Source organism: Miniopterus natalensis, chromosome 6 (genome assembly GCF_054644295.1).
Source record: "Miniopterus natalensis isolate mMinNat1 chromosome 6, mMinNat1.hap1, whole genome shotgun sequence".
In the NCBI taxonomy this organism is placed as follows: Eukaryota; Metazoa; Chordata; class Mammalia; order Chiroptera; family Miniopteridae; genus Miniopterus; species Miniopterus natalensis.
The window spans coordinates 65,014,192-65,029,076 of NC_142086.1; the positions used below are offsets into that span (position 1 = coordinate 65,014,192).

At 40.7% G+C, this 14,885-nt stretch overlaps 1 protein-coding gene across 1 annotated transcript in view; it reads left to right on the forward strand.

Annotated features, from left to right (window-relative positions):
• TNIK (TRAF2 and NCK interacting kinase) overlaps positions 1-14,885 on the forward strand; it is a 298,718-nt gene that overhangs the window by 265,914 nt on the left and 17,919 nt on the right. The window contains exons 21-26 of the mRNA XM_087818327.1: positions 3,828-4,012; positions 9,280-9,409; positions 11,523-11,687; positions 13,658-13,769; positions 13,992-14,078; positions 14,579-14,749. Of these exons, the coding sequence (XP_087674453.1) occupies positions 3,828-4,012; positions 9,280-9,409; positions 11,523-11,687; positions 13,658-13,769; positions 13,992-14,078; positions 14,579-14,749 (850 nt within the window). The remainder of the gene's footprint in view (positions 1-3,827; positions 4,013-9,279; positions 9,410-11,522; positions 11,688-13,657; positions 13,770-13,991; positions 14,079-14,578; positions 14,750-14,885) is intronic.

Consider the following 14,885-nt stretch of genomic DNA (forward strand, 5'->3'; position numbering starts at 1 on the left):
CCCCTGAGTATCACTGATCCGAACCACTAAAAATACAGGATTACTTGGTTCTACCTGACTCAGTGTTTCTCAGTCAGGGATGTTTCCTTCCCTTCCTTCCCTCCACTTAGGAAACGTTTGGCAAAGTCTGGAGGCAGTTTTGGTTGTGGAAGTGGAAGAAGTGCTATCAGCATCTTGTGGGCAGAGCAGAGATGCTACTGAACATCCCACAGTGCACAGGAGAAAAAACCACAATAGAGAATCCTCTAGCCCCAAATGTCAACAGTGCCACAGCTGAGAAACCATGAATTAAATCTTCCCTTTATCTCCATTCCTAGACTTTGATATGGTTTCTCTCTCCAGTGACTGAACTGATGTTTAGATAACCCAGGATTAAAATGAAAAGTCTTAAAACTCTTTTAAAAACTTGATGCTAATTTAATGGCTTTCTTTAATTTTTTTATTTTTTCATAAAAATCCATCTGGAGGAGTTTCCATTAATTTGGCATTACTTTCTAATGCAATATGATATTGTGCAGCATAGTCTGTGATTATTTCACACATCCTTTGAAAATATTCTTTTTATTTTATCATAATGAAATATATGGTATGAGGATTATGGCACACCAAACACTGGCTTTACCACAATTTTCCATTAATCTGTAGGAATCTGAAAAATTCCAGAGCACATCCAGTTTGCACAAAACTTGAGCAATAATTAGATGAGGACACTGAAGTTAAGTGACTTCCCCAATGGTGTATCCTTAGAGATATACCATTTAAAGAAAAGACTGGCTTTAAAATCTTTATTATTTTAATAGTTTAAAAAATTGAACTAAAACTTGAATAAACTATACTATTTCTTAAAAAAGCGTCCTTTTAGGTAAGGTATTCATAATTGTCAGATTAAATATTTTGGGCAGATGAATCATATCAAGTTGATTCTAAATAGTGTTACATCAAAGAAACTGTTGGGAAAGGGCCTCTTTACTATCTTCACATTTACTCTGTAGTCCAAAAATCTTACTATTTTTCCATAGTTCTTTTATAGCTATACATTCTCAGATATTTTCATGCTAGATAGCACTTTTCCTCTTTTTTTTAATACTTTTTACCTCCAGGCTTGAGACAGCCAAGCAATAAATTACCACAAAAACTCATTATATGGAGAAAATTGGTATTGTCAGAAAATAAAATGTATGAAAATGGATATGAACCCAATGGTGTCAGTGTTAGATCATGCCTGTTTCCTATAACTTTGCTATTATAAGTTTTTCCAGAGTGAATGGATAAGAAACATAACCTCAGCTGAACACATGGACTGTTGGCAGTGGAAGATTAATTTTTTTTTTTACTGGGGTTATTTCTTTTGAGCTGCTCATTATTGTTACCTGGGGATTTTCATAGATGTCTAACCCTCCAGGCTGTTACCAACTAAACTTAAAGGGAATTTGGAATTATTTTTAATGTTTCAGTAAAGATAGCTTTTTAATAATGCAGAAACAAAAAAATCTAATTAAAAGCAAAATTATAAAGTAGGTCAGAACTTTAAAGTGTTCCTAAATACAGCGTTTGGAAAAGCTTAGGTCGTTTTAACAAGTAAGGGTTTCTTTAAGTCAATGGGCTTCGGCCCAGCTAAATATTTGTAATAATTATTTTTTAAATCTCCTTTGTCTGTTTTGAAATGTCAGAGATGGGAAACCAACCCATGGGGAAAATGGATTATTAATTTAAGTAAATCATAGCTAATATTATTATATTTTACTCAGAGTTATTGGCATTAGAAACAAATTATTTTAAACCATATTCTCTCTTTAAATCGTAATAAAATGTATTTTTAATGCCCAGTGACATTTTAAATGCTAGTTGTGTTGTTTGATGAGACTTAGCATGATCCTAACATACTGAAGACAAAAGGCAAAATAAATTTATCCAATTTGTTCTTATTTTAGTGGTTTGGAGAATTGTAATATCCTTTTTCATTCATAGCCTTAAGAAATATCTGGGTTATATTTCCCGACTGTGCTCAAGTGTAGCGTACCGTCATGTTGTTTTAATCTGATAAGCAGTTGTCAAGAGGGAATAAGAAATAAAAAGCTGAAATTTGAGTATTAGCTTTTCCTATTTTGGCCCATTGCCAAAGAAACTAGAAATAAATTTGCCTAAAATTCTGTGTGGTAATTCTCCTCTTCTTTAATACGTACCAGTTCTATTTTCATTTTCATTAATGGGGCAAAGGTATTCGCAGGCTGAGGCCATGTCCGTGTGTGCCCACCTGTGCACATGTATGAAAGCCCAGAGAGCATGTTTGGAGTGAAAAATGCACAACTTGAATTTTCAAAAGCTTCTCTTTCCTAAGAACTTCAATTCAAGTGACTTTAGAACAAATTTAAAAGTCATTACTGCTTTCCCTTTGGTTTCTATGAAATTAGAAAGAAATGATTCCATTTAATACCTTGAACTTCCTAAATTCTAGACCAAATAAGATACCTGAAGTGTTTCCTTTCCTAGCCTTAGCCAATGCCTGACATATAGGCAACAGTAAGGAAACATGACGATCCGTTGTCTTCTCAAAATCAAATCTTAATTATAATTTAATTATATGTATAAATCACATTTTTCCTAACCAATTAAGATAGATTATCAAATGTCATTTAGATCCCTTACATTGCCATAATCCTACGTCAGGCGAATTAGGCAAATACGTTTCTGGATTGAAATAAAGAGAGAATATGGCCATGAGAAAACTGGGATTTAGTATCTTTCATTGAGTTTCTTTCTCCCTAATCCCGCGCCTCTCACTGAATGTTCTGATTCCCACATGGGTCACTAATATAGGGAGAAATGGTAAGACCGATGTCCAATTGCTTTTTCCTCACTTGCATGCTGTGTGCCATGGGCAGTTTAACCCATGCAACGTAGAGCGGCCATGCTTTTGCAGAACTGCTTCCCTCTGCCTTGCTCTGAAAGCATGTAAAATAAAAGGTGGCCAGAGATTCAGCACACTGCCTGCAGTCTGCCTGGTGATTAAATACCACATCATCACATCCATCAGGCTGAAGGTTTCATCACACTCATGGAAAACTGAAAAGCTCTCTCTTCCTTTTGGTGTTCACATTCATTTCAGTAGCCCTCGCCAGAGTTCCTGCCAGGTAACTGCACTTTAAGGCAAAAGAAAATGAAACACTGATAATTCTGGAAGAGAACTCCTTTTTTGTGTGTGTTGTTCCTCTTGATTAACTCAGCTCTGTGGCTATAAATTTCAGTGGCACTGGGTTTGGGGTTGGTTGGGCCATTGTTTGATGTGTGCCTCTGCTCTGGGGGATGGTGACACACCAGATGACTCATTGTTGTAGCTGGAATCTCGGGGATTGCTCTGTTCTGTTAACTGATGCTAGATTTTGGTACAGAAGCAATCATAAGAGGGGAAAGGCCATGACTGTGGCTGGGGCAGGAGTCCCACCATACTGGGGAACAATTTCTAATACCGTGCATTTTCCCATTAACTTGAGGGTGACCAACCTCACCTTCCCAAAGTAAAACGAGGGCCCGGTGTTTGTATATATGTGTACACACACGACACATGTACACATATATACACGCATATTCAGAACTGAACAGTCTCAGTCTAGCAATTGGTTTTGAACAAAGTTTAAATTTATTTCACCTCTTCTAGTTTCTACACGCTACAAACATCGTTTTCTTAGTTCCACGCGGTGACTATGTTTGTAACAGTTCTGTAGAGAGCTTTTTTCCTTGTCGCTTACGCTGGATCACTGACTTGCTGAAAGGTGTCGCTTTGGTCCTATCTGCAATTCATACATGCCGAACACACTTTTCTTTCGTAGGATCTGACGGCATTGGCCAAAGAATTACGGGAGCTCCGGATTGAAGAAACGAACCGCCCGCTGAAGAAGGTGACCGACTACTCGTCCTCCAGCGAGGAGTCGGAAAGCAGCGACGACGAGGAGGAGGACGGGGAGGGCGAGACCCATGACGGCACGGTGGCCGTCAGCGACATCCCCAGGCTGATGTAAGAGGGCGGCTTTCTGAATACAGGCCGGGGGGGGGGGAGGAGGTGCGGGGGGGGGCTAGGTCTCTAAAATGAAAGGCCAAGAAATACGAATTAAATACAAGATTGTTTATGAGTCTCTGGCAGGATCAGCCGCCTTTGGGGGTTGGGTTTTTATTAGAGCCCCTAGTTCTGTGACCGTCCCTCTCCGTAGGCACAGTAGCTGAAATACACAGCATGTCTAGCGCTGCATGTGCTGCATCCAGGTACTATTGCTGGATTGTCTCTTTGGTGATGCTTTCTCGGTTCTTGTCATTTCCAGGGCAAACAATATGGACAGGCAGGCTGTTGATACACACCTGTCCCCCAGAACTGAAAGAGTGAGATTATGGGCAATGACATTGCAGGGTTAAAATTAACAGCCTGAAACATATTCCGTCACTGCCATCGCACTAAGTGAGGAGGCATGCACGTAGCAGTGTGGGGCAGCACCCCAAAAAAGAATCAGGAATCACATAATCCTGTAGGAAGCTTCTGAGTGTTTAACCTAAATCTATCCCTCATGATTCTGTATTTCGTCGTCTTCATTCTCTCTTTTACGTGATCCTTTGTGTGTCGCCTGTGACTTCGCCATATATGTTCTGCCAGTTCTTTGCTGTCTTCTTTTTGGATATTTGTATCTGTATTTATACCTACTATAATTCCTGAAGTATTTGTACCCTTTACTCCTTTCTCTTTTTAAGTGAAGGGGAGGGGAGAGGATCACTTTTTCTTTTTCTCATTGGACTAGATCCTGTGAAAGAATCCCTCCTCTTTCCTATTTGCTTCTGCAATTCAAACAAACATATTCAGATATTCCCACTCACGTACATCTCTCATTTCCTCCCCCCAAAGAAACATAGGCGCTGTGGCTCTTATTTGCTATAACTTTGATAGAGTGATGCTGACTTTTCCAACTTCACTCCTCATTCACCTCCATTTCTTTGGCTCAGCTACTATTATCAGTCATCACACCACACTCACTCCCTGTAGAGAAGATGCCATTTCAGGCCATAGATTACTGTCCTCTCGAGTAGGGATTGGAGACACAGGGCTGGCCAGTCCACAGGGAATGTCATCCATTGATTAACAGTCATTATATACAAGCAATTCGGAGAGGCAAATCCAATTACCGTAGCTGAAAATCCATTATTGTTGTTTTACTGTTGATTACCCAGTTAGTAACAACCATAAATATGCTAAAATATGACATTTTGAAACAAATTTCATTAAATTGCTTTTTTAACAGCAAATAAAATTGTTGTAAGAGGCAAAATCACTAATCCAGAACATTTCTGCAAAATATGCTGGTCCTCTCAATTTTTGTCTTGACTCAGCATTGGTTAACAGATGTTTTGAATTCCCTTTAAGCACTGAGTGTACAACTATCAGGATGAGGGTGGATAATGAAGTTGAACAATTGGTAAAACTTTTGCTATGAATTAGACACCATACTGAGGGCTTTGAGGCATTCTAGAAGTGCATACCCAAATTCTGCCTTCCAAAAGTTTATATTCTAGTGGGAAAGAGACAAAATTATACATGGAAAATTTCAGAAATTTCAGAGTAAGATAAGTATTTGGTAAAATAACCAAAGACAGCCTTGGAAGGGATGTTGAATCGATTGGTTTTTTAAGTTTCCAGTCCTATATTGCAAGGCTGTTAATAGTGTCACCCTCTTGTCTCTAAAGGCACATCCATCTCTTCCTTTACTACAGAAACACCCACCTTTCTGAAATTGCCTGAATAGGCCATGCTGCACTTCTGCTCTGCTGCCTGGCACTCTCCTCCTGTCCCTTTAGAAATCACCCGTGCACGGCCCAGCCTACACAAGCGCAGGCTGTCCCCTCTGGGCTGCCACGGCACCTCGAGTGTGTTCCTGTAGTTTCACGTAGTGCCTCGAATTAGGCTGTTTATTACATGTTGTCTCCCTTTCTGGGCTGTGGGATCCCTGAGCATGAGGACTGTGCCTTATTCATCTCTCTACTCTTAACACCTTGCATGGCATGCGGAATAGAGTTGATCTTCAGTGACTTTGGCTTACATTTAATTTCACTAAACTGAAATTGCAGGTCCAGGCTTCGAAGAGTTTATAGTCTAATCCAGAGGAAAGACATGTATACCTATAACTGTCATCCAGATAGAAAGAACATGGGGGAATATTAGAATTGGGAGGGTAGTTGAAGTAAAGGCCCAGAAGTTTGAGTTTGGTGTATGTAGGGTGTATGAGGAGGAACGTCTTGACTGGTGAGACCAGAACAAGAAGTATGCACTTGATCACATAGCCATTGGGGAACTGTCAAAGGTGTTCTGAGCTGGGGAGTGGCATGATGGGTGCTATGTTTGAGAGAAATTATTTCAGCAAGATGATTTGGAAAGAAAGCAGGCTACAGACTGGTAAAGCAAGTCAGAGGATCTATCCCGGTAATCCTGAGAAATAATAAATGGACTATCCTTAAAGGCTTAAGAGTGGAGGCAAAACCTGACTTGGCTCTTGAAGAATTGGTAAATTTTAGACAGATTGAAATGATCATCCATTAAAGAACATTTAGCATATTTAATTGTAAATGAGACATACTCAGAGAAAAAGCAGGATACAAATGTGTGTGTATATTCCAATTTGGTAACTATATGCATTTTTTGTGAATATAAAATATTTACCATCTGTTCTGCTACAGCATGAGAGTTGTATGTCTAAGAAACTTCACATATTAAGAAATTTATTATAAAACAATTGTTGCTTTAGGAATAGGCTGTTTTAGAGTTAGAATGCTTCTTATATACATTCTTATCACTTTCGTTTTCTATTGTTAAGGTAAACCTTTACCTTTTGTGCTATATATTTTTAGAGTAGAAATAAAAATATATTGCAGCATAGGTCACTACCATGAAGGGTATACAAAATAGCTTCTCAGAAATGGAGCCCAGCCATTCAGATAAGCAGCTGCAGATCCTGATGCACAAAGCAACACCTTTTTCCATGTTCAGTGCTGGCTTCATATTTATAGAATAAGGTGTAACCTATAAGAGTACACATAACTAAGATTATATTCCCTAACTAATCGATTGCACTGTTTCCCAGCGACTCATGCTTAGAAAAACGAGTGAAGGGAAATAGAGCAAAACTATAAGTAGTGATCACCTCTCGGTTATACAACTCTGTGGGCTTTTTTATTTTATGTATATCCCCAATTTTATGATGAACATGTGCTGTTATTATAATCAGAAACACTAAAAGCTTTATAGAATAGGATGGAAGGAAGAGCAGGTACATGGGCTTGCATCATATCAAGCAAGTCAGAGAGGCATCCTTTTGTTTCAGAACAGTGCATGTGAGGCAGGGGCTGGGCCAGTAGGGACATGTGCTGCTACTGTAGTCACCGACCTTTGCACAGCCTCACAAAATGCATTCTGGACAACGAAAGCCACATACCTTTGTGTTCCTTCCTTTCTGTTCTCTCTGGAAAGCCATGGTCCTGACTCCTTACAAATGCCTTCCATGCTCCCAATGTTGTTTCTTTTCTTGAACTGACCCCTCCCTTTGAGGTCATTCTCACATACATCCTGCCTTGTATTTGAATATTTGTGTTATGGTTTAATGCTCTTCTGGATGCTAACCTCTTTAGTTTCAGAAACTGTGTTTTCTTCAGCTTTTATATTTACCAAGGGCCTTTCATACAGCAGGTGTTCAATAAATGTGTATTAGATTGAATTAAATCAATATCGCAGGAACACTCTGACAAATCCAATTAGAGGAAATTATGGTTACAAACCTGTGGCCTAATTACAGTAAATTTCCTATAGTTTTCTTCTAATCAGTGAGGTGTTTTGTTTATAGGAATTTGGACAATCAGTTTTTCCTACCCAGGTTCTATATCAGAAATATAATTTTACAACAAAGGATTATTTAACTATAAAATGTTATTGTTGTTTCAGCCTTAGTTTTTTTAATCACTGCCCTTTTTAAATTCTTTTATTATTAACAAGTTATTTTTTTAAAAACCCACTTTGAAAGAGAGGCAGCTGTGGAAGTAGGATAACAAACGGTTCAGCACTGGAAACAGAAGCCCCGCGGGTGAGCCGCTGCCTGCCTGGTGCTGTCCCCTGGGTGCTGGGTGTGGCCTGTGCCAAAGGATGCGCCACAGCACCTGCCTCCGCTCTCAGGGCCCATGTCAGGGCTGCTGCCCTCTCCATTGCATCTAAACACCAGCGCAAAAACAAATATGCCACAGTGCGGGGTGATTACAGAGGTTTAAAAAAGTGCTAAATACTGTTTGAGTTAAACAGCCTTGTTGACGGATGCTCTTAATGGACATTTCTCCTTAATAACTAGAGTAAAACCCATTTTTTGAACAATTAATTTTTGCACTTCTACCACCTGCTAAACTCTGTGCTGGGCGTACAGTGAGGAGCAAAGAGACAGGACTTTGTCTCCAGGAGCCTATGTTCTAATGAGAGACAAGGAGACAGTTAAAAGAGAGTCAAAAAGATAAAGTATTACCAGTTGGGACAAGTATTAAGGAAAAAGGGTAAAGAGAAAGAAGAGGGTCTGGGGGGACAAGACATAGACAGGTGGTGAGAAAAGGTTTCTCAGGCAAAGTACCATTTAAGGTGAAATCAGATGAATGAGAGGCAACCAGCCAAGAGCCAGGGTGGGAGGGGGCTTTCCAGGCAGAGGGGACAGCCTGGAAAACGCGGGTCAGAGAAGGGGCGGGGAGGGCCCAGAGATCATGCAGAGCCTGGTCCCTCACTCTGGCCGCTGGGTGGGAATCAGGTGGGGGGGCTGCCCAAGGGGGACACCAGTTCAGACATCAGTGCCATTTAAAAATGAGTATGGCCCGGCTGGGCGTGGCTCAGTGGTTGAGCGTTGACCTAGGATCAGGTGATCGGGGTTCGATTCCTGGTCAGGGCACATGCCCGGGTTGCGGGCTCGATCAATGACTCTCTCATCATTGATGTTTCTATCTCTCTCTCTCTCCCTCTCCTTTCCTCTCTCTGAAATCAATAAAGATATATTTAAAATAAATAATAAATAAATAAATAAATAAATAAATAAATAAATAAATAAATAAATAAATAAATAAATAAAATGAGTATGTAATGTACTGAGGGCCAGTGGACTGGATACTTTAAAAATGGTTAAAAGTTTTCTGGTGCGTGTATCTGACCGTAATAAAAGTAAATGGACACAGAGGAAGCCGGCACTCCTGGAACATGCGTTACCGCGAATACCGTTCTTTCCATCGCAGACCAACGGGAGCTCCCGGGGGCCCGGAGCAGTACAACGTGGGCCTGGTCGGCACACACGGGCTGGAGACCTCGCACGCGGACACTTTCAGCAGCAGTATTTCCAGAGAAGGAACCTTGATGATAAGAGAGGTGAGTGGGTGTGAAAACTGTAGGGTGAGCGCATTTCTTAAGTGGGTTTCTATTAGCGCTGTCGCAGAGCATGCTGACGGCGTGTGTTTGGGGGGGGGCTGGTGCTTCTGCATGGTTGGGTGATTTTAATTGTGCGCTGCCTTCTTTCCTGTAGCCTTCTAAGCTTTTTCAGTGTGACTTAATTACATTAGCCCACATTCTCTAGTAAGAGGTATGCAAATCGGAATACAGAATTTAGCCCGAGGATATAAAACTGGCAAACCCAGGTGTTTCCTACCACAGGAAGAGACGTGAATGGCCTCTCTGCATAGCGTCCGCGGCCCTGTTGTGCCACCTCCCCCCATGGTTTTCTCCTTCTGGGTTTTATGCAGAAAATGCTCAGTAGTTCCAAGAAATGGTGACATCATCTAATCTAGTTAAATTAACATTAAAAAGACTATTAAGCTATATTGGTGAAAGAACAAAGAAGTATGCAGTGTTACTTAAAAATGCACCTTAGCACCCTACCCGGGTGGCTCAGTAGGTTGGAGTGTTGTCCCTGTACATGGAAAGGTTTTGGGTTCAAATCCCCTTCAGGGCACATACCTAAGTTGCAGGTACAATTCCCAATCGGGGTGCCTACGGGCGGCAACCGATTGATGTTTCTCTCTCACATCGATATTTTGCAGTCTCTCTCTCTCCCTTCCTCTCTCTCTGAAGATCAATAAAAACATATCCTCAGGTGACTTTTTTTTTTTTTTAATTCACCTTAGCAGTTTGAGTGACTTTTTTTAACTCTAGTAGCAACCATTCTTTTGGGAGGGGGGCCCACATGTTCTCTTTCACCTGTCCCTCCAAAATGCAGAACCTCCCCATTGTATTTCTGCTAACCAGAAGGGCCTTGACAAATTATAATTCCTCTTTTCTAATTTCAACACACGTGTGGAGAGCTTCTGTCTCTATGGCTTGCCACCTGGGAAAACATGAGAAAAAATGTTCTGGAGTGAGTTACTCCCTAACTCCAAATAAAAGGACCTCGATTTCTAATATGGTTTAAAATTTGATTGAATCTTTACAGCAAAGTCAATACCTTGAAATAGATATTTGGAGCCACATTTTCAATTCATTTGGCAGTCACGTCTGAATGGCTGCATATTACTTAAAGCATTCCAATATTCTGTGGCCACAATCAATCACTTTGAAAATAGCATTTGCCAGTATTGGATATGAATTTGATCTGTTCAGGGCTCCCAAACTTTTTTACTCTCTCAATTTTTAAATTCTACCTTTCCCAAATGTGGACTTTTACACTAGCATATCTTGAGTTGAAGGTCCTAGAGGGCAAGGCTGTTGTTTACTTATTTTTGTGTTCCCAGCAGAATGCCTAGCACACAGAAGGTATTTAATTCTAAGAAGGTGCTGGTTGAATGAACAAAAGGGTGATGACTCAGAAGTGGAAGACTCATGGGTCATTGCTAGATTCCTTCAAGCTTCTCACTGTCTGAGCCGTTTACCCTCAGGAGCCTTTCAGGCCTTTGAGAACCAGTGTGTCTGCATCAGTTTTTGGCATGAGGCAGAATGCTACCGGTAGAAGAGAGGCTGCAGAACTCTAAAGAGATAATGTGTGATTTATGCTACTGGACAGTTGGAGGAAATGTTAAAAAGCTTTTCAGTATTTTAACAGAAGTTAAAAAATGGAGAAGCCCAGTACACACAAGAGAGGGGTCAATAAGATAAATTAAAATGGAACCCCCAAAATGTCATTTAGAAGATGAAATGTTCAGATGAACCTGTGGCAAAATAAATCCAGAAAATGCCTCTCTCTGGAGATGTTTCCAAGAAACATGGAGGCACTAAGTCTTTTTCGTTACTTCTCAAGCTTTTCCTATGTGACCCCTGGCTGCCCCTCATGCAATAGCATAAGGCCTCATGGTGAATCCATACACTAAATATTAGCCAAGCTTAAATTCTTTCTTATTTTCTTAGGTAAAAAAAAAAAAAAAATTGAATGGTATCTTCCCACATGCCAGTGGGTCCATTTGGAGACCACTACACCTGTGCTGTGTGAGGGGTGACGTCATTCTGTGGCCTTTGCCTCTCCCTCTAATGCCCCCCGTGTGTTGTGTCCTCTCAGACATCTGGAGAGAAGAAGAGACCTGGCCACAGTGACAGCAATGGCTTTGCCGGCCACATCAACCTCCCGGACCTGGTGCAGCAGAGTCATTCCCCAGCCGGGACCCCCACCGAGGGCCTAGGACGTGTCTCCACCCATTCCCAGGAGATGGACTCCGGGACTGAAGTAGGTGCTGGGCAACAGCCACGACAGTGCCGTTCTCCTTCAGGGGGTTCTGAAACCCTGCTCTCTTCAAGAAGGAGCCTTTGCCAAGCTCCCAGAAATGTGTTTGGTTGGTTTCTACTATATAGCTACTCATACGTATACTCAAATAGAGGAAACCGTAGAAGCAGAGCAGTGAAAAGTTCTCAGATATCATGGGGACCAATACCTCATTTTGCAGATGAGGTTCAGAGAGGTTAATGGCCTTGTCCGAGGCACATAGTTGGTTTGTGACAGCTCTAGGACCAATATTGGGACCTCATATCTGCCAGGCCAGTGATAAAAACTTCAGCCTGTAGAGAATCCAAGGCCCTTGGATTGAGGTTCATATTTACATTAATTTATTCAGACTAAGTTTCACTTAAATAAAATAAGGTTGAAGTCACTTATTTATGAAAATTAAAAATCAATATATAGACAACATGTTCAAAGTGTTCCCCTTTCTAAACTCCAAATTGCCTGAGAAAAGGAGGAATGGGATATTATCTTTCCTAGATGTGAAAAGTTCAGGAGAAAAGCCTCAATAAGCACAGTTTTTTAGGTAGTACTGGTAGATGTCATTGACCAAGTTGACCAGTTGGATGAGTTCACAGCACTTGGTCATATTTCATGAGTAGTCCTGTGAATCACGCTTAGGCCCTTTCCTACATGTGTTTATAAAGCCTGGGCACTGTTGTTTTTGATGTCATCCACACACTAATGTCTTATGATGCACACTTTGGATCCTAAAGTTATAGAGCAAATAATCTTTGTTTGCCTGAAGGGAAAGAACACAGGCATTTAGGAAAGTGCACCGTCCTACCATAGCTTCATGCAGTGTGGGTAGGTTTTTTCTGCCTGAACACTGTGAGTACCAAGGAAAACTCCATGGTGTTGGACCCTGGTTCAAATTCTGCTCCTGTTCTACTCTAAGTGGGAATATTAGTGCCTGCCCCACCTCCTTCCCAGACCTCTTCTAAAGATCAAAGGAGAGAACACATGTGAAAGTACTCTGTTTGGGAGGGGCGTCCTACCTTGTGGAAGATGAAATGGTTTTGATTTTATAAGACGGAGGGGAAATCTTGAATTAAATTAGATGGGATCTTTGAGGTTTTCTTTTTATGTGTTTAGAGGTCTGGAGATATTGGTTATACTTTTAAATGAAAACCTAAAAATAAAACTAAAAAAACTAGTTAAAGACACTTATACCAAAAAAAAAAAAAACGGTGCTTCTTATGTTGAATGCTTCTTATGTTTGTGATATTAAAAGAACTTGAATGTAGTTGAAGGAATGGAGAGGACAGACAAAATGGGGAGATGGTTTTTAAGTAAGTCCTCAAGGTATGTTGCCTGCAAACCTAGTATCTTCATGAAGCCCCAAATAAGGCATGTGAATATAAGTATCCTTTTAAGGGAAAACTATCATGGAAAGGAAACACCTTCAATTCCTGGATTCAGCTGTCCCTGAATTAAAGATTCTACGGCTTGTTGAGCCAACACCAATCCACTTGCATCACGAGGCCAGTGTGTTCGGGACGAAGTGCTGCTGCGAGGACCTGCTTACTTAGTTTATTGCCAACTGTGTTAGCCTTTCTTAAGAACGTGTGGTCAGTATGAGATTGCTTTTACTTCAAGAGAGAGATAAGCTGTCACCAGTCATCTTACCAGATATTCAGGTGCCACATATTGTCCAAAATGTAATTTGTTCACTGTAACTCTTGCGGTCTGATAATTAACAAAACCCTGCAAGGGCACCATGGCTAGTGAGTAACCAACACTGGAGAAGCTGGAAAGAGAGGTACGCACTTTGACTAGGGGGTGTGAGTATGAACAGCTGGATGGATGGATTGAAGAGTCTCTGATAATTTTAAAGCCCAAGCAAAATATTGTTAGCATTATTTGTTGTTGCAGTATTTATTTATCTGCTCTTCTTAATCTTCTTGCTTATTGATTAGTATGGCATGGGGAGCAGCACTAAAGCATCCTTCACCCCCTTTGTGGACCCCAGAGTATACCAGACATCTCCCACCGATGAAGATGAAGAGGAAGATGAATCAACAGCCGCGGGTAAGCTGGAAGGGCCTGATGTTTTAGCAATAGCGTGGCTTTCCTTTCTGCTGTCGCCTGATTTTAAAAAAGTAATCATTGGTTTAATAGTTAAGCCATTCATTCCTTAGGCCCTCCCTTAAATGGAAGACTTTGATTTTTAACGATTATCTTTGTAGGATTCCTAAAACAAATTTCTTTCTTTGCATTTTTCTTTCCTTTCTTCTATTTCGCTTCTGGTAGGAACCCAGAGGTATCCAGGGGCCCTAGGAAAAGCTGTTCCTCAGACATCTCCAAACTTGCCACATGTTTCTCAAAAGCAATTTCTGGGTACAATGCTGTGCACGCAGTAGACACTTAATAAGTGCGTGTTGAGTTGTGTTGAGTTCTAGATGTGTGCTTCCCACTACAAAAGTCTGACTGCTTTCCAGGAGAGTCTTGCTGTCTAGACTTCTGCAACTCACTAATCATCAGGCTCAACTTAGGCCAGTTTTGTTCCGTTGATAACGTGGAATTTCAAAAAGTGAATCTTTCCTGCATATATTATAGGACATGAGGGTAGTGTATTTAATTTTGTGAGATGATTATCAGTTCCCTAAACTACTCCAGTAGTGTCTATAAGCCTGTTTTACTAATGGATAAAATACTGCTTCTTTGAATAACTTATGCTTTATTCTACTAAAAAAAATGTGAAATATGCGTAGTTTCAGAGTTTCTTTGCCTTTGCAATAATGCACACTAAACAAGAAGAAATCATTGTGTTTTGAAGCCCCTTCTCTGTTGGTTACTTTTTAAGATGCCACTGACTTCTCTGATTCTTTTTCTCAAAGCTCTGTTTACTAGTGAACTTCTTAGGCAAGAACAAGCCAAACTCAATGAAGCCAGAAAGATTTCAGTGGTAAACGTAAACCCAACCAACATTCGGCCTCATAGCGACACACCTGAAATCAGAAAATACAAGAAACGATTCAACTCAGAAATACTTTGTGCAGCGCTGTGGGGTAAGTTGGTGCTCTTTACCACTCAGTAATGAACTGACCCTCAAACATTTAAAGCCTGTGGATCTTACCATCAAAGGGCGCTGCTGGAACCACGGATGTTAGAGACCTGACTTGGGACTCTCTTGGCCTCAGGAGA